General features: G+C 37.5%; 1 protein-coding gene across 7 annotated transcripts in view; it reads right to left on the bottom strand.

Moving 5' to 3' along the window:
• Window positions 1-19,664, bottom strand: part of CACNA2D1 (calcium voltage-gated channel auxiliary subunit alpha2delta 1) — a 475,096-nt gene that overhangs the window by 12,054 nt on the left and 443,378 nt on the right. For all 7 annotated transcript variants that reach the window (XM_077863845.1, XM_077863847.1, XM_077863846.1 and 4 more), the window contains 11 exons: window positions 19,111-19,214; window positions 18,160-18,246; window positions 17,265-17,332; window positions 16,644-16,682; window positions 15,007-15,078; window positions 13,970-14,122; window positions 13,667-13,719; window positions 11,917-11,972; window positions 11,373-11,502; window positions 8,848-8,957; window positions 7,954-8,036 (listed from right to left, as the gene is read on the bottom strand). In XM_077863845.1, coding sequence (XP_077719971.1) covers window positions 7,954-8,036; window positions 8,848-8,957; window positions 11,373-11,502; window positions 11,917-11,972; window positions 13,667-13,719; window positions 13,970-14,122; window positions 15,007-15,078; window positions 16,644-16,682; window positions 17,265-17,332; window positions 18,160-18,246; window positions 19,111-19,214 — 955 coding nt within the window. The remainder of the gene's footprint in view (window positions 1-7,953; window positions 8,037-8,847; window positions 8,958-11,372; window positions 11,503-11,916; window positions 11,973-13,666; window positions 13,720-13,969; window positions 14,123-15,006; window positions 15,079-16,643; window positions 16,683-17,264; window positions 17,333-18,159; window positions 18,247-19,110; window positions 19,215-19,664) is intronic.

Genomic DNA, 19,664 nt, shown 5'->3' with positions numbered 1-19,664 from the left:
CAAGACCAACGTCAAGGACTTTCTTGCTGCTTTATCTTCTAGGATTTTTTTTTTTTTATCCTATCACATCTTACATTAAAGCCTGTGATCCTTTCAAAGTTAATTTTTGTAAGAGAAGGGTTCAGTTCCATTTCCCTGCCTGTGTTTATTTTCCCAGCACTGTCTGCTGGAGACCATTCTTTCCCCCTGGGTGTTCTTGGCTACCCTACTGAATATTAGTTGGCTGTATATATTTGGGGTTTCCTTCTGGGCTGCCTTCTGTTCCATTAGTCCTTGTTTTTTTTTTTTTTTTTTTTTTTTTTTTTTGTGCTAGTACCATACTGTTTTGATTACTGTAGCTTTGTTCTGTTTCCTTGGGATTGTCATGGTATTTTGGGTCTTTTGTGGGGCCATACAAATTTTAGAATTGTTTTCTTGATTTCTGTGAAGAATGTTGTTTGAAGTTTAATGGGGAGTACACTGAATCAATCCATAGATAGTTCTCAGTGGTATGAACATACTAACAATATTAATTCTCCAAATCCATAAACACAGGAGGTCTGTCTGTCGTCTTTCAGTAAAGTTTTATAGTTTTCATTGCGTAGTTCTTTTAGTTCCTTGAAGTTATTCCTAAATACTTTGTTTTTGATGCTATGGCAAATGGGACAGTTTTCTTTTTCAGATGTTTTATTATTAAGGTATAGAAAGGCAAATGACTTCTGATTTTATATCCTGAAAATTTGCTAAATTCTCCTCTCACTTCCACACTGATTGATCTGTGCCACCTCTCCTTTTTGATGATGTCTTTCGGTAGTCTTTGGGATTGTCTACATACAGAACCATCTCATCTGTAAATACTGGCAGTTTTATTTCTTCCTTCCCTATTTGGATCCCTGTTACTTCTTTGTCTTGCATAAAATTCTAGGAAGCACTTCCACTACTATATTGAAAAAGAGCAGTGAGAGTGGGCCGCATTGTCACATCTCTGAGACATTTTCCTCCAGTGAGAATGTTAGCTGTGGGTTTGTCATACATACACGGCCTTTATTATGTTGACAGATGTTCCTCTAGACCCAATCTGACCAAGGTTCTTATGAAATGATGTTGTATTTTGTCAAATGCTTTTTAAGGTATCTATTCATGTTATTTTTGTCTTTCATGTTATTACTGTTACATTACATTCAGCTCTGTGACCTTTTTGTACTTCATATTTTCTCTTTATTCGAGTTTTCACCAAGTTCATGCATTTTTTTCCTGACTTTGGTAAGCATCTTTATGACCATTATTTTGAATTCCTTAAAGTCTGTTTAGCAGAGTTGTATCTTGTTTTGTTTAGAACATATTTTTCTGTTTCTTTGTTTTCCTGGACTCTGTGTTGGTTTCTGTGCATTAGATGAAACAGCCACCTTTCCCAGCCTTGAACAGCTCCCAATAGTTGTGGGTGGGCGATACCTGTCAGTGGCCCAGTGGAGGTGAGATCATACAGCACCTGGATGCAGGCTGATTGGAGCACAGACCCAGGGCAGCGGTTTCTTAGGTATGCAAATGGACCTTTCCGTTTTAGGGTATGGCTGACAGAAGGCATTTTTGTCTGCTTTCTCTGTGCTGAACCCTGGGGAAATACGCAGTTAAGGCCTGTTTATTTGCCACTGTCCTGTGGTACCTGAGGACATCAGCCCTGCCAGCCACCAGAGCCAAGTGATAAAGGGGGTGTTCTTTGGGCGGTAGCCTCAAAAGGCAAATGTGAGATGTGTTTACAAGTTCCTTTAGGTGAGTTCTTGGAGAGTGTCATAGGGCGAAAGTGGAGGCATGTGCTCAATGAGCCTTATTCGCAGGCAACAGCTGTTTAAGGATGCAGATATCCACCATCAGGGAAAGAGTGAGAGTAGGCCATTTCTGTCTGGTCCATCTTCTCTGAGCCCTGGGAGGAGAGCCGCAGTAAGTCCTCTTGAGCCTGATGAGAACTGTTTCTATGTTCCTTTGGTCCTATGGGTCTCACGGACATAAGCCCTCTTAGACTATCAGAGATAGTGGTTGGGGGAACTGTGCCTTGCATGAGGTCTTAAAAAGTGAGAGTATTAGATTTTCAGAGCAAACCCTTCATTCTGCAGGAAAAAGCTCAGAGTTACCAGTTCCCTCCTGATTTTAAGTTGCTATGGCACAGACAGGGATTCTGGAAATAGTGTGTCTCAGCCTTTCATACCTGTTTTGATGTGGCTGCTCTCTCATTCACCCAGTGTGTATGCGTCATTCAGTTTCTCAAATTCTTTCTTTGCTAATAGTTGTAGATTTAGTGTGTCTGTGGGATAAAGTGAGTTTGGAACTTCTATGTCACCATCTTGGACCAGAACCACAATAACTCACACTTGCATATCTTCAGACCTGAATGCTCCTCTAACCTCCACACTGATTGATCTCTGCTGCCTCTCCTATTTGACATCTTGGAAAGGTCTCAAACTTGCCCAAAGATATGATCTTCCTGAATAGATCAGGGCAAAGTCAACTGGGCATCGGTGATTACTCCTCCTTTTTATTTTTCTGACCATAATTCACCAGCATGTATTCTTAACTTTAGCTTTAAAATACATCCCCAAACTTACCACTTCTCACTATCTCATGTCTAAGTCACCATCACTTGTCTACAGTCCTTCAAAAGCTGCCTCCCTTGTCTCATTGCTTCCAATTCTTGCTCTTTTACAATCTTTTTACCAAAAAGCAGTCTCCTTAAAACTCATAAATCAAGTTTTTTTCTTTAATCCCTCAGAACAAAATCTAAATTTCTTAGCAACACTGTCTGGCTCTGCAGTGGGTCAAAGTGTGTACTATCTCAGAGATTTCATACTTGCTCCTGTTTAATCAAATACTCTTCCCTCTAGGTAGGACAACAAGATAAAAGAAACAATGCTCAGTTACATTTGAATTCCAGATTAAAAAAACATGTTTTTTAGTATAAACACGTCTCAGATATCTCACATCCAGAAGAATGATCTAATTTACTAGTGTACAGTAAGTGTTAAAGATATATTTTGTCAAATAAATTCCTATTATAGTACTTTTATATTTATAGGTTTTTGTTTTGTTTTGTTTATTATTTGCTCAGTTGCAATTCCTGTGTGTCCTGATGTCAAGTCTGGGAGGGGGCAGTTTAGATAAGTTAACTGGAGTCCCTCAAGTCTGCAAGTGGATTAACACTAAAAAAATCTGCCTCTTCAGTTTCTGTCATGTTTTCTCATGTGTTTTGCATGGCAACCACATATACTAAGACTTGAAATTAAGAGATAGATGCTAAAACCATTCTAAGTTGCAAATGCATTGATGTAGGAGAAACCTTAGCATTTTCTGTCTTAAAGACAGATCAAAATCTCACAAACAATATGAGCAGGTAAATCAGGCTGATTTTTAGCACTGGTACCTCAAAGGAGAAAAAGAATGCAGTGTTAATATTATATACATTATTTTAATATTTTTCTTCAGTTTTCATCTAGAGATTCCTCTCAAAAGACTCTTAATAAACAAGTCAACTGAGAATTTTTTTCTTTTATTCATATGATTTTGTCCCAATTTTCTTTTAAGACCATGTATTCTAGTGGCTAAAATATCTTCGGTTTTCTCTTGTTAAACAAGTATTGCTAAACTCTTAATTCGGCCTTTCTTTCCCAAATTAGAATAAGTAGGGGTGGCTAATTACAGATAGTAAGAGTTCAATAATTTGTAACTTATTTGTTTTCTGAATTACAGTCATCATACTCAAAAGTCAAAATCACTGGTGAAGACAGCCCTCAAATAATGGATAACTTTGGAGTTTAAACAGGTTTATAGTTAAACCACCTATACCAACTTCAAAGAAAATGTATTTTTAAAATTAGGCAGATGGATATTCTACAGTATGTCTTTTCATAGGAATAAGATGTCTAACAAATAATGTGTTCTCCTACACAGCACTGTAGCGCACTTACCACATTAACCCATGAAGTAGGTGATGTATCTGTTCAACTATATAAATGTGTGTATACCACATACACACATCTGTATATTCATTCTTCATGTACCCAGTAATGTGCTATCATAAATTGGGTTTGCAGTTTGCATAAAATAATGAACTTTCTCAATGGCACATATTACTGGCTTGCTTTACTTCTTTGATAAATAAACTTTCTTTTGTTCTTCTTTACCTCTTTAATCTTCAAAAAGTTCCTGTCAAAAGTTCTCATTTGAACACTTGTGTTTTAATGAAGTCCTCACAGTACAGGGCTTTGTAACGGGTTATCGATAATTGAGACTCTTTTTAGATTCCATAGGATACAGGGGTCTTGGCTTTAGGCAGTCATTCTTGAAGTTCTTATATAGAGATGATCCTTTAGAAGATGTCAGAGATTTGTGAGCAGAATCTCACCCACCACAAATTCCAAGTTACAATTAGACTAGCACTGAAGCCTAGACTTTGACTTTACTGGTCTTCAGTGTCGGGAACAAATGACTCCGTCTTTTTGGGTGATACTGACATTATTTTTTTCAACTTTGTGTTGTTTCAGAGAAAATTATACTTCTTTTGATGGCATCATATCAACACTCAAATTGCATAAATAAGATTCACTGTTCCATACTGATAACTGTGTTTTTAAAGACTCAACAAGTCTTATTAATGTAAAGTATATGCCATCTACATCATCTTCTCAAGACTATTCATTATATATTGCTCAAGGACACAATAATAATAGGGAATCCCAGATGTGTTCTTTTCATCTTTCAAAAATTATTTCATTAAAATGTACTGATCCCATCCAGCTGAATCCACAGTAATATTTATTTTCTTGGTAAGTTTATAGTTTATGGTGAGAAAGAAAAACACCTTAGAAACATTCACAGACTTTTAACATAAAGATAAAAAAGGGGAATTGACCTATATTTTTGTGTGAATTAGTTGCTTGTATATCTTACCTAAGAATTCTATGATTGAGAGAAGCAAACCTCTAAATCAAAGGTGAAAACAGAGTGAATATTTATACTATTGACACTATTTTCTTAGGTTTTAGTTTGCTTATTTCTATCATGATCACAAATAGGGAGGAGTATAAAAAACATAACATGGAAAAAATGATTTCACTATATTTTTCATATGTAAATGGTATAACCACTTGGGTAGGGATCAGTAAAACATGACTTCAAGTAGCTACCTCTCTATCAATTTTAAAAATAGGTCCATGGAGAGGGGATCATTTAATTTTGGTCTTTATTATCCAAATCAGCTAGGTTTCTTTCATGTGGAATCTTGAGCCATGAAAACCATGATTTTATGATCCCCCCCAAAAAAATGTACTTGTTTTCTGAGACTCCCTCTGCTCTTCCACTTTTATCCCTCTCTGATGAGCTCACTCCATTCACAGTAATGGCCATATCTCCATCTAGTGGTTCCCTAATCAATGAATACCTGGACAGCAGTGAAGAAAGAACACAAAGTTGCTCCAATAATACTACTCATGATGATTTCAGAGCATCGGAAAAGAAACTGTTATTCGGTCATATGAATGATAGAATTCAGAAATTGGTCAAAGGTTAATAAAGGATCACTTCAGCCTAGATACTGTAATTCTATGTAAGATGAACTTAGAAATTGGAAGCGCTTGTTCTAAAATATTTCAATAAGAGTATCAATATTTTGGTAATAAAAATATAAAAAGTTGATTAAGTCCCACTTGCTAAAAAAGGAAAAGAAAAACCAGAATTGTTGACTTAGAAAAAATGTTTGCATCTTTTGAAAACAGAGATGACCAACTCAAATAATTGTCCTTAGGGTATTTCTCTTTAGTAAATGCAAGACATCTTGAAGCATATATAATTTTTCCCATACTGACTTAATCTTTATATAAAATCTTAAAAGAAGGTATTGATTTTTAAATAAGCATATCCTTTTCCTATGTTTGATTTAGGATTAGCAACTTAAGCAATATTTGAATTCAACTATTTACAAAGCAGTATAAGCGCTGGGATTTGAATAACCTGGTTTCAGAGCATTTATTATAGTGGATTTAGGGATATGGATTATTTATTAAAATTTCAAGCAATGCACAAAAAAAGAAAAATTAGAGAAAGTGACTGACCATCCACACCACATGAAAACTTGCAGTACAATGAAGACAGGAGCTGACATCATGGTAGAGGCATGACTTGTGCACATTAGTTGATCCTATTAATAATGGGCAAAGTAGCAAGTACAGGAAAAGGAAAGAAAACACAGAAAAGAAGACATACAAGATGAGATTTCATGCAGTTTGCTGGCAGTTAGCAGTTTATGTGAGCCTCCATCCAGAGCAGATTCACAGTGACCATTGCAAAATAAGCATTACCAAAATATTTCACTGCGAAAGAAACACGAGACATCATTAGCACATTAAGCTACAGAGCAAGGGTTGTACTTTCACACACACTCCGATGTATAATTCACAAGAACATGAATTATTGAAAATTTTTGTCATAGTCCAAGCTTTGCAGGGCCTTGATGAAGATAGTTTCCTAGGATGAAAATATTTGGGGTAATAGGGTTTGTATGTGATCTTTAAAGTTCAGCTGAGTGAATTTAATCTCAGTCTCTAGTGACAAACAGTTGATGAATGAAGTTTCCCTAATGAGCAACACTCCCCTTAGGCCCACATTCAACATTCTTTGGGGAATGATTTGACATGGGCAAAACTCCTGAAAATATAACAGAACAACAGAAGTCTTCAGATCTGGGTTTTTATTTAAGTCTAACAGGATATGATGGAAAAAAAATAAACTTAGCTGCAACTCTGAATCACTTTCTCCATCAAAGAGAAATGATCAATAGTTCTTGCAGACATAACTGGGAATTACTGGCTAACACATCTTGTTTTTTAAGCCTTATTTCTCATCATTGATTTTATTTATTTATTTTTGTTCTCCCCTTAATTCATCTAAGTGAATAATTTGTATCTAAGTGCATATTATGTATCTGGAAGTGTTTTATTTTTTCTGGGACAAATGTAGCTATGTGCATATTTGAGTAAATAAGTACATAGGAGGTAAGTCTATTCTAAATCAATTACCACCTCTGTAAATGCACATTAAACAAGAGGTGATCTGACATTTTTTAGAATAAACAGTTCATAAGATGATGATCTCTCTTTGCATGCTCCTTAGTGTATGCAAGCTACTTCATGCAAAGTCCACCACGAAGAATCAGAATTGAGGAATATTAAATTGAAAAAAAATAGTTTTCAAAACTAGACAGGAATGATGGTGTGGCCTTCACATTTGAGAATAAAGTTTCTTAATAATTAAAATTATTTTAAAAGCATACAGCTGATTGCATGCATGGTATGTTGGAATAGCATTTCTTGGAGGAAGACTGCCACCCTACAGGAAAAGGAGTAGTCGTCTTTACATGACCTACAATAAAGATGTTTTGTAAAAATTTTATGAACCTAGCTAGCCCTTTGTAATTGACCTGGTCTAATACCACTGCAAGGTAAAAATACAAATCTCTGGCAGAGTCAGAAACCATGTTAAAAAAAGTAGAATGATACAATCACAGGACAATAGCTGTTTCACAGGTTTTTAATGCACTGAATAAAGACAAAGACTAAGCAAACATAAAAATACCTTTTCTATCTTCAAGATTGGACTATAAATGAAAGGAGGCAACTCATATAGCATTTATTGTCAATCACTACTGAAGAGAAAGTGTTTGAAACGACCGCATTTGCAACCTGGGATTATTAGTGAATTGATTGGAATTGTGTTTGAAAGTACAATTCTTCCTGTGGGAAGAACAGAAGAAGCAACTGTGAAGCTTAGGCTAACCCTGAAAAATACTGAAATGAAAAATCAATCTACCAGCGAAGTACATCAGCTATGATTAAGACACTATGTTGGAGTTTTGTAATTTGTCTCTCTAAATTCTTGAAGACAATGACCACCGAGTTCTCATGTTTTAATACAACGAAAGTTTGGCCTTACCAGGACATTGTTATCAAAGCAGACGTCAGGCCCTTTTCGGTATCTGGGTTGCTTAACCATATCACAAGGATCCGGACCATCAGCTAAAGAAACTCGTTAAGGAATATGAAGTTATTCATTCTTCCCACACAAAAAAAATACATTTCCCGAAGCAAGGAACAGACACCTACACCACTAGTCTAGTCCAGCACAACTAGTTCAAGAGCTTAAGGAATTTAAAGAAGTAAACTGCCACAATTTTCTTTTGTCAAACTAATGCCTGCTATTTTTATTTTTATTCTATACAGCATGCCCTTGGGCAAGCACTGAATAGATATCTGTAAAATATTAAGGGGATGAAATGAACAAACGACTCAGAGTAATACATATAAAACAGCCCAAGGGAGGACCTGGGTGCCTCCTATTATAAACAACTAATTGCTAATAATAAAAATCATGTTTTTTTTTTTTTAAGAAACATGGGCAAATGCAAAGGGTATAGGAATTCTGTACAATCCCTGCTGTCACAATGCTTTAATTGCATTGTCAATTTAGCATATTTATATCCACTGTAGACAGACATAATCAACTCCATTTTTAACAATCCCAGCTACACAGGGCCCAGCTAATGGATCCTCAAACCAGTTGCCCCTCCCTCGTCTTGCAAGCCATTTCCAGATCTACTTGGAAACCCGCACTGCCTCCTCCATAGAGCCTCAATATACCATCATTCTCTGGTGCATCATTGGTCTGCACATTCAAACCACATTTTGTGCGAGGGGTCTGTTCTGCTGTGGGAGGTAATCATGGCGCTCTGTATGTTTTGCTCTTTGAGCATAAACAACGTGACAAGGTTAAAGATGCCTTACTGTAAGATGGCGTTCGATTCCAAGCATCGCTGACGTCAAAGGATACAAGTCTGCTCTGCTTGTATAAGCAGTCGTGTGTCACAGGGACAAGTCCCTTTGCTCTCAACCATAATAAATATTAAATTGGTGTTCATAAGTTTTTCTACGTGAAAGATTCTGCAAAACAAATATTTTTAAAAATGAGAGAAAATGGACATTCTCTTTTGAGGGGGAAAGAAACAAAAATCCTCCAATTTTACATATTAAAATGAAAGAAAAAAATCTGACCTCTTGAAACACAAAACATCACCAATATAAATAGTAAAACAAAATGAGAATGAATTTTAGAAGAGAAACATGACCATGTTTGACTCATCAGCATGCACGTTACCTCTCCCAAATACTAGAAAATTTAAGTGTTAGTCCTCAATGCAAAATAAGTATGACTGAGTTGCTGAAACTCCTAGAATAAATGCTTGATTTGATATGCTTAAGGAAGTGTGGTACTTATTACTGAAAAATTATCTTATTCTACAGATGAAAATATTAGAAGCCTGAAGAGTCTAAGCATCCTGCTTAAGAGCAGAGTAAATATAGATCAGTGCTGTTGACCAACGTCGTAGAGATGGAAAGGTTTTCTGTTTTGCCCAGCATGGTTAACAGCAGCCTCCTGAGGCTACCAAGCTCCTGAAAGGTGACTAATGGGACTCAGGCATAAAATGTAATATTAATTATAACTGATCATTGAAATAGCTTCTCGGGGCTGTAACTTCTAACCTGGACGACACAGACACAGGGCTTTGAAGGGCTTTCAATTCCATTGAGTGTTTTTTTTTTTTTTTTCTTCTTCTTCCATGTCTTAAGTAGCTTCTTAAAATAAAAATGTTAGTCTGTCATTAAAGAGTCACTTCTTTATGAGTATACATTTTCCCAAAAAAATTGAATTTCCTTTTTCTCCACTGAACCTGGGGCACAAGGATGAAGTGAATCAAAAGCCACCGTGACTGAGCTTCATATCCTGATTACAAATTGGTACGCTGCAATGTTATTTAGTTTTTAAAGCACAGATTGCTGTTACCGACACCTATTAGTCAAAGGCCAAAGGATTCTGAAGTTTTGAGATACCATCACAGGTGTTACGATTCTGCTCCCTAAAGTTGATAGCCTCATAGTCTAAGTTCTACACAAGATGCAATGCTTTTTCTGAGTTGATGCCTGACTCTTCTCTTCCTACCCCAACCACCTCCTAGGACACAGAGGTGTGCTAAAGTAAATCAGAAAAGTCCTACTGACCGACCATATTGGTTAAAAATTCATGCTAGTTTCAGCTAACTGCTTCTGCAAAACATTTCTCTGTTAGAAATGTCTAGATCGCTTAGCAACTATTCCAGCCCTTTCACATGCTCAGATGACCTTACCTCCTCCTATTTCCTCTTTTCTAAGTTAACACTGCTTCTAGAATAACCTGCCCTCGGTTGCTAGAAACAGTGTCCCAAATCTGTGCCTCTCTGCTCCATTATCAGGGATCCTGTGACAGGGAGGATCAATCTCTCTCAAAACTTTAAAAAAATCCCACCTTGCCTTTATCTTCTATCCCCCACAATGAAACTGAATTCTCAATCTCTTTAAAAAACTGTTCAAGATGTTTTATGCCTACTAATAATTTTTAGGAAGTAATATTTTCTCTTAGTTCTTGATTTCTTTTTTTTTATTTTTTTATTTTTTATTTATTTATTTATTTTTTTTATGATAGTCACAGAGAGAGAGAGGCAGAGACACAGGCAGAGGGAGAAGCAGGCTCCATGCACCGGGAGCCCGACGTGGGATTCGATCCCAGGTCTCTAGGATCGCGCCCTGGGCCAAAGGCAGGCACCAAACCGCTGCACCACCCAGGGATCCCTAGTTCTTGATTTCAATTCAGATACATCCAATTGTAAATTTCAGTGAAAGGTTGAAATAAAACTCCTCACCCCCAGAATATCTTTCTTAAACCTATTTAGTAAATAAATGTAAATAGAAATCATATATTTGGCTTAGAATTACATAGAAGTACTATAATTAATTCTAAGTTTATTATAGTTCATAAAATTCTATGACCTTAGCAAAAATTTTTAAGGGATTCTTTTATTTTTTATTTATTTTTTTTAAAGATTTATTTATTTATGATAGACCGGGGGAGCGGGGGGAGAAGCAGAGACGCAGGCAGAGGGAGAAGCAGGCTCCATGCAGGGAGCCCGACGTGGGACTTGATCCCCGGTCTCCAGGATCACACCCTGGGCCAAAGGGAGGCACTAAACCGCTGAGCCACCCAGGGATCCCCTAAGGGATTCTTTTAGACAAAAATGTATTATATTACCAGATTTCTTTATGTTTTGGCTAAAAGTAGGTACAATTTTCCTGATCCTATTATGATAGTTGAAAGGATTACAACTTATCCAGACAGGATAAAGTCTAAAAAATGTAAATTTTTAAAGCCTACAGTGAAACTAAAGATCTGGAACAACAATCTCCATTACTCTCTGTAATGATTATAAAAGCGAATCCAATTTCTTAGTGACAAAGGATTCTTCCTAAAAGGAAGACACAGATTACCTGGAGCAGTTTCCACAGTCTAACACACCACTGAATGATTTACTATCATTATCGAAGAAATACTGGGTTTGTTCGGTAATGCAACTCTGCTTTGACAGAGAGGCTGTAAAGTCCTCTTCTTCCATCTCAACTGTGGAAAAAAAAAAAAAAAAAGGACGCAGGTCACCAGGAGGGGACACTATAGTCAGTGCCCAGAGCCTTCATTTCTCAGCACACCAAGTGTATAAGGGCAGGCACCCTGTGGGGCTTATTTATCGCTGGGTAATCTAGGGGCAGCCCCTAATAGTGCCCAATAAATATTAAGAGAAAAAAATAAATAGGAGGTTACAAAATAGAGGCCAATGACATTAAAAAAGAAAAAAATTGTCAAAGCATTAGGCAAGTCATGACAAAAAGATTCCAATCTTTGAAACTATTGAATGGATGGGCGCTCTCTCTCTCTCTCTCTCATATACACAAATACATATACTTTCTCTGAGTTGGATGAACTCAGTACATCCCAAAACAAAATTTTAATTATAAAAACAGCTGAGTGTTCACATACCTGCTTCAAGAAGTCGTGGAAAGGTCAAACTCAGGAGAAACTGCTGTAGAATAGACCTAAGTTGTAAATATGAATAATTATTGATAAAAATATAAATATTTCCTTTATAAGCTATACAATTAAAAAACTGAATAATTTTGTATGTACACATACATTTCTTTTTCATCTGTTTGGAAAAAATTGATAATCTGACAATAGAAAGTTAAGGAGCAGTTTTATTTTATATAATTAGGTCCATTTCAGCACATGATGCTTCTAAATTCAAAACACTGTAGATTTGTTTCTGTGAAAGAAGTGATGAAGTCAGAAATGTTCAGGACCAAGAAAGAGGTGCTTAGGTGTAAAGAGGCCTCATAACAAATGTGATCATGGAGGAGTGGTAATTGTATTTCACAGCATAAGTTTCACATTCAGGATTGCTCCTTGTTTTAGTTTTAAAACTCCAAGGTGGAAAACAACAAAAGATCAAACAAAAACAATTTTGTGCTGTGGGTTTTTAAACTATTTACTTGACAATATAGAATATACTTGTAAATACATAATGTGACATTCATCAACTATAATATACATAGGGCATATGGTACATTTCTGCTTTATAGTAAATGACAATTGAGCCAAATACTATAGAATAGTATAGAATCATCTGGAACTGAACTTAGTTTAAAAGAAAAAAAAAAAGTGATGAGAAGGAGGTAGATTCTGGCCAGTAAATAGAATCAAGGCAATCACATATTCAGGATTACTAGGAGATTTAGAAAACCTGAGTCAATTAACACATAAATACCAGTGTCACAACAGAAAGCCCCATTTTTTACATGTTTTTCCCCCAGAAAAAAAAAAATAGGATTTTTAATCTAAAGTCTTTGCTACTTTCACAAACTGGTATAATCATTCATTTTCCCTGAGAAAGCCTTACCATTAAATAAATGTTAAAGCTTAATCTACATGCAGTAAGGCTTGCACAATACTGTAGGGTCAGGATACAGAGGAGGTAAGTGAGTGAGGGGGAGAGAGGATCCCAAACAAGCAGGTTAGCAACTTGACCAGAGGCCAACAATGACAAATCTGATCTTGCCTACTTTCCACAGTGCCTCAAACAGTTTACATATCTTGTTTTCGTAGGTGGTACAGTTCAAGTGAGGTGTTCAAGGAGGTAAGGAGGGTGAACCTGTGCCAGCCTTTGGATGAGTAGGAAGGAGGTGAAAGGATGAGTTATGGGGTCTTGGATTTAACCCATGAAGACATCTAATTTGGGTACTGAAGGCAATAGGCAGAAACTTCTTATAGGCTAATACCCCTACAATTTAAAGAATTGAGTGTAAAGAGAAAAACACAAGAGTTTCAATAGATCTCTGAAGACGCTGGAGTTTGCATGAGCAAACACTGTTTTCATATGAAAACAACAGCTGCAACAGCTTTAAAAAAAAAATTATTTATGAGAGAGACAGAGACAGGGGCAGAGGGGGCAGCAGGGTCCCGACAGGGAGCCTGATGCGGGCCTGGATCCCGGGGCCCCAGGATCACGCTCAACCGCTGAGCACCCAGGCGTCCCAACAAGTCTCAGTTGAGCATTTAGGAGAAACTATCTGTAAACATTAGCAGTATGTGATTAGGGAAATGAAAGGAAAGTCGTTCCCCCTACTAATGAACCACACTACAGTGTGGTCACGAGATCTGTATTGTCCTCACATTCATGACTATTTTTGTACAACCCGCTCGGCATCCCCAGTGAAGCGCAGGTGCCACTCACCAGGCAGCAGCCGTGGCCCACCAGCCGATGTGCAGGATGTCCGCGACCGACGGCTGCGGGCCAGAAGGGAGGACCTTACAGCGGGGACCCCCGGGGCGGGGGCGGGGCCTCCGGGGCGGGGGCGGGGCCTCTGGGGGAAGGGGCGGGGCCTCCGGGGGAGGGGCGGGGCCCTGGGGCGGGGGGAGGGACCTAGAGGGCGGGGCGGGGCCTCCGGGGCAGGGTCCACAGCGGAGGGGAGGGGCTCCGGGGAGGGGGAGGGACCTCAAGGGAGGGGCGGGGCGGGGCGGGGCCGGGGTTACTGACCACGTAGGCCGAGCGGTGCCCTGCCCCCTGCTTGGGCGTAGCGCCGGGCTCGCACACCGACTGGTAATCGTAAGATTTGTTAAAGGCGTAAACCGAGATGTTAACCAGGTGTCTCATCAAGCTTGGATCGATCTCCCCAAAAAATCTTCCAATCTATTACAGGAGGAAAAATAATTAAGTTTCAGATGGACGCCCGTGTTGAGGCCGCAGCGACGAAGAGGGGGTGGGGGCGTGAGGTGCAAAGCCTGGGGGGGGGGGGCAGAGCCGAGGAGATGCTGCCGGTACTGCGTCCCCGTCCCCGTCTCCATCCCTGTCCCCATCCCGGTCCCCATCCCGGTCCCCATCCCATCCCCATCTCCGTCCCCATCTCGGTCCCCATCCCGGTCCCAGCGGCGGGCGCAGGTGACCCCGCAGCCCCTCGGCCTCCTTGTGGGAAACAGGGCGTAGCATCATTGAGGAGAACGGCTGGGGTGGGAGCAAGATCAGAGGCCTCAAGGGGCCAACTGGAACGAAGCTCAACTCCAGCCAGTTACCAAAAGGCTCAGGGTTGAGAGAGCTTTCCTGTCTCAGGAGAAACCAGAAATAGACACTCGGAAATGCAGTAAATTGGCAAATGATTCTAATCTGCTTAAAATCCTGCATGAGCCCATTAAGCCTACCTGCTGCCAACATGCAGATTTGGAACAGACGTCAAGAGATCACAGCAGCCGCGTATTGAGACACTATTAATACTTAATATGGGAACATTTTCTAAATTTCTGAGAAATCCAGAATAAAAAGTTCCCATTACGTTAACATTCTCAACTATATGTTTTAAAGGTAACTGTTAGTATCAGAAAGGAAATTCCACTAACAAGTATCAGGAGACTATATTCAGAATGTATTTAATGGTGTATTTTACATCAGCGTTTTAAAATTTATTTTCTGACAGTACTATAACCACTCCTGAATTTCTATAATGGTTTGAAGGACTTGTGTAATGCTAATCAAGAAAATACACTTTGGAAACTGTACTTTGTCCCACTTCAGGAACCTACCTGGTTTGTATAATCATCATGATTTGCCATCAAAAGAAATCCACCATCATCTAGAATCACGCAATCCATGACCTACCAAAGTAAAAAAAAAAAAAAAAAAAAAAAAAGAACACATTTTGAGGATGGTTAGTTAGAAGGCTGCATTATAACGTCATTGTATGTAGATGACTTTAACAAAAAAATTGGAGAAAATTTAAACATATATAATCAAGAGCTTCTGATGAAATGAGACACACAGATTCATATCAGACTCTCAGGGCTTCCTATCCTCTACCACCCATTTAGCTAAAACTGTCAACCCATTTTGAACAAATCCTAAAAACAAATCAGGAATAATCTTTTTGCCATTCCAAATGGCAATCTTTTTCCCATTTGGTCATTTGAATGATCCAGGAAATTGGATAAAACAAAATATTTAATAACGTATAAACACATACTTAATATTTTGACAAGACATATCTTTAAAAGTGCATTGTAATCACCAGGCTACATGCTTTTTAAAAAAAGGCAGTATGGTTTATATCATGTTTAAATGCATGAATTGGTTTAATTGTTATTGTATAAGATAACAAAAACATTGTTTTCAGAGTTGGGGATATATGCATCCCACTCTCCTAATGTTGAAGCAGCTTGCTAAAAATCATGGCTCTAAAACAGTCTTCATTGTCTATAAAGTCTATACAAAATGGAGAAACTATAAAAATAAAATTATTGGTTTATAATTGTGCATGATTAGAAAAGAGATGGTATGAACCCACTGTTTGTCTTGGAAATAAACAGACACACAAAACTAGGAAAAAAGTGGAAATTTTTTTTTTATTCTGGAATAATTTATATAGTATCATTCTTAGAGCATATTTAACTTTGGGACAAAGGAAGTTCAAAGAGCAAGAGAAGTAACAAGAAAATGTAAAATCCAATCATGGAAGTGGAATTTGATTTAAAAAAATATGTAATTCTAAAATTTAGCTCAAGAAGTTTTCTCTTCACTATAAACAGAGTGAACAAATGAAGGGATAGTGCCAAAGACAAAGGAAGACTGCCCTCATCAAACTTAAGGACACCTGGGGTAGAAATAGCCCATTCGGAGGGCGCCTGTGTGGCTCAGTGGTTGAGCGTCTGCCTTTGGCTGAGGGCGTGATCCAGGATCTGGGGATCGAGTCCTGCATCGAGCTCCCTGCATGGAGTCTGCTTCTCCCTCTGCCTTTTGTCTCTGCCTCTCTGTGTGTCTCTCATGAACAAATAAATAAAATCTTAAAAAAACAGCAACAACAACAACAACAAAAAATACCTCTGTTCATTCGGGGGTGGGGCTTGGTGGCTCAGTTGGTTCAGTACCCAACTCGATTTTGGCTCATGTCCTGCCTGATCTCTGGGTCATGAGATCAAACACAGCTGAGATGGAGGACAAGAGAGTCCATACCAAGACAGGCTTTTTATGTGAATATTTAAAAAAATAAGGTGAGGAATTACAATCATGTAATTCAAATTCTTACATATAAATGATTTCAAAATCCATAAAGTAACTTTTTTTAGTGTTCAAATAAAAATTCCTTCAATTTTAGCTCTGATGTGTTTGTAATAGTTAACACAAAAAAAATGACAGTTAAAAGTTTTATTTTAAAAAGTTGTCTTACATCACTGTTTCTTTTGCAGTCACAAACTGGGCCAGCACACTGAAAGACAAAAACATAATTATCACCCCACATTTTTAAATAAAAAAGTAATCAAATGATATACTATTACTATGTTATAAATCTTAGAATAATTTGTCAAGCATAAAGTAAGATTAGATGAGTCTAGTCCATCCCATAAAAACTAATAGTTTTATCTTTATAAAATCTCAATTAATAGCTATCTTGTACTTCAAATTATAACAATGAATTATTTTTATTAACTAATTGAAACAAAAACTTTCCAGAAATAGTAATTCATAGTTCTGCTTCAATTTGGGAGCAATGAAAATTCATGTTGTCAATGTGTAAGACTTTATTTTTACTTTTCTTACTTGCATTTGACAGGGAGTGTAGCATAAACGTTGAAAAAAAAATTATCGGGATCCCTGGGTGGCGCAGCGGTTTGGCGCCTGCCTTTGGCCTGGGGCACGATCCTGGAGACCCAGGATCGAATCCCACGTCGGGCTCCCTGCATGGAGCCTGCTTCTCCCTCTACCTGTGTCTCTGCCTCTCTGTCTCTCTCTGTGTAACTATCATGAATAAATAAATAAAATCTTTAAAAAAAAAAAAAAATTATCTTACCGGATCCCTGATTGATGTTTTGGTGAAATTCTCTATCCAAGAGTTTACATCAATTTTAATTCCAACAACTGCAAAATGACATTAAGAAAAATTTACACACGTTTCAAAAACATGGCTGTGATTCTAGTTTCTTTCTTAGTTTGAGTTAGTGATGGGGGAAGTCTCTGTAGCTCCACCAGTAAGGGGTAAAACAGCCTGCAGGAGCAGGAAGGCCATTGACCTACGCTCTCAGTCTGAACTAGTGTATGCTCTCTGAAACAAATACTGAATCATATAATGAAAAACATAATTTCTACTTTATTGCATCCACTGACACCAGCCTACTGCCAGTTCCCATCGATGCTCAGTTTTATTTTAGCAAAAAAAAAGTCATTTTTTGACTTTACTGTAATTTTATTAAAAATATTCTTACCTAATGCATTTCATCAGGCACATAGTATAGATATGCCATAACTTATTTATCTTTTCCTCCAGTGATGGAAACTTTTCATGTATAACTTATTACAAAAATCCATATCCTTGGCTTTATATCCTTTTGTATACTTGAACTCATCTGATAGGACATACTTATGGAGCAGAAATGCTAGATCAACCCAGCATTGAGAATTTTGATTTGACTCCATAAATTTGTGTCAGAAGCTGTATAAACATATAAGCTTTAAAACTCATCTCCATACAGTATCAATTTTATTTTTCCCCAGTCTCATAGGTAACTAATTATATTTTATTTTTTAAAATTTCCATGTCTGTCTTTGCCTTTATTTTGGTTGAAGCACCCTGATAGCCTTCCAGATAAGTACTAGAAGATTTTAATATGAATATTAGGTCGATCACATTTAATTTTGGTCATGTATATATATGTATATACATACATATATAAAATATATGTGCTTACCTGCAGGTTTAAGAAGTTTTCCTTGGATATATATTTCTACAGCTTTGCTTACCATAATGCCTGATTCATAAGCACCAGGTCCACTTTCTGAAAAAGAAAAAAAACAAAAACAAAAAAGGACATTAGGCCTGTGTAGATAAATCAAATAGTGAATTTCTCTTAATAGCTACAGGTGTGGATAGTGTTTTGCTTAAGTATTCTAGTACAGAGAGGTAATAGGGAGGTGTGCAGTCTTCTCTTCCCTCATCTTTCTCTATACATCAGGCTCACTGGAGTGTCCATGAGTTGCTGTGAATGAACTGATGTTGGGATATGATTTCTTCAGCTGGGCTGCATTTATTTCCACAACATAATGTATGCAGGCTTGCTAAAAGAGTGAGGAGGCTGCTGAAGTGAAGTGGAAAGACTGATCTTAGAACTCAAGGTGGCCTTTGCATTTTAGAAGACAAGTCCCTGGACAAAACTCCAAAATTCTCTTAATTTCAGTTTCCTCATTTGTGAAAATGAGGATGAATACACTCCATCCTTCAGTCTTTGCCCCTAACCCCAAGGCTCAGGGATTAAATTAGAAAAGTTTGGGGACAGAACCCAAGAACATTTTATTCATTGAACTAAAACTGATTAACTGATTAATTTTTAAAAGTCATTATACATTCTTCAATATAATTGCAGTTTGTGAAACAAGGGATTACCTACCTGTGTTTCTAGGTATTACACATGCCCACAGATATGCTCTCTCTACATTTCTGGGCTGCCTGTTTGCTGGGTATACATTTTACCTCCTTAGTTAAATAGGTGCTTCTGTTTTTCCAATGTCATGCATACAGTACATAATGAATAAAGACTATTCTGAGCAATTAAGATATATGGTTTCAGGGAAAGTGGATAGTAACAATAATTTATTTTTTAAAAAAAGGAAATTGAGAATGCAGAATTCCAAATGATACTTACTGTTAAAATAGGGAGCGGTGAAAACATAGTTATCATTATCAAGACTCCTTTTATAGAAGCTGTCCTCATATGTTTCTGGGTTTTCTTGCCAGTTTTCTCCAGCCCTAAGGAAGAAATGGCTCTTCATTTTTATTCTTTAATCTGCCTGATAACCTACTTGCCTGTGAACATCATGAAACTTTACAGATATGTCTATATCTCAGGTATGTCTAAGAAAGTCAGTGGTAATTGATGGTGTAAACGATACTCCTTAGGCTACATATCACCATAGAATGGTGATAGTAAGAGTTAGAAAAAGCTCTTAGTTTTACTCTGCAGGTAATGATGTACAAGGTAGTTAACAGGTCAACTAATAGTAATAAGTCTCTCCAGCCCACTTTACAGACTGTTCTGAGGATAAAAGAGATAAGACCCATTAAAAACAGTGAAAACAATGAGGTGCTAGGAAAATATTGCCAACGGGCTGTAACCACTATGTCATTTAGGTTGGCTTGTGTCTACGAAGAGGAAAAAAAAAATCTCTCAAGTTTTGGAATAAATACCCCAAATATCCA

The sequence above is a fragment of the Canis aureus genome, chromosome 21 (assembly GCF_053574225.1).
Source record: "Canis aureus isolate CA01 chromosome 21, VMU_Caureus_v.1.0, whole genome shotgun sequence".
NCBI lineage: Eukaryota > Metazoa > Chordata > Mammalia > Carnivora > Canidae > Canis > Canis aureus.
The sequence above is the reverse complement of the archived record's forward strand: the minus strand, read 5'-3'. Positions and strand labels throughout refer to the sequence as shown.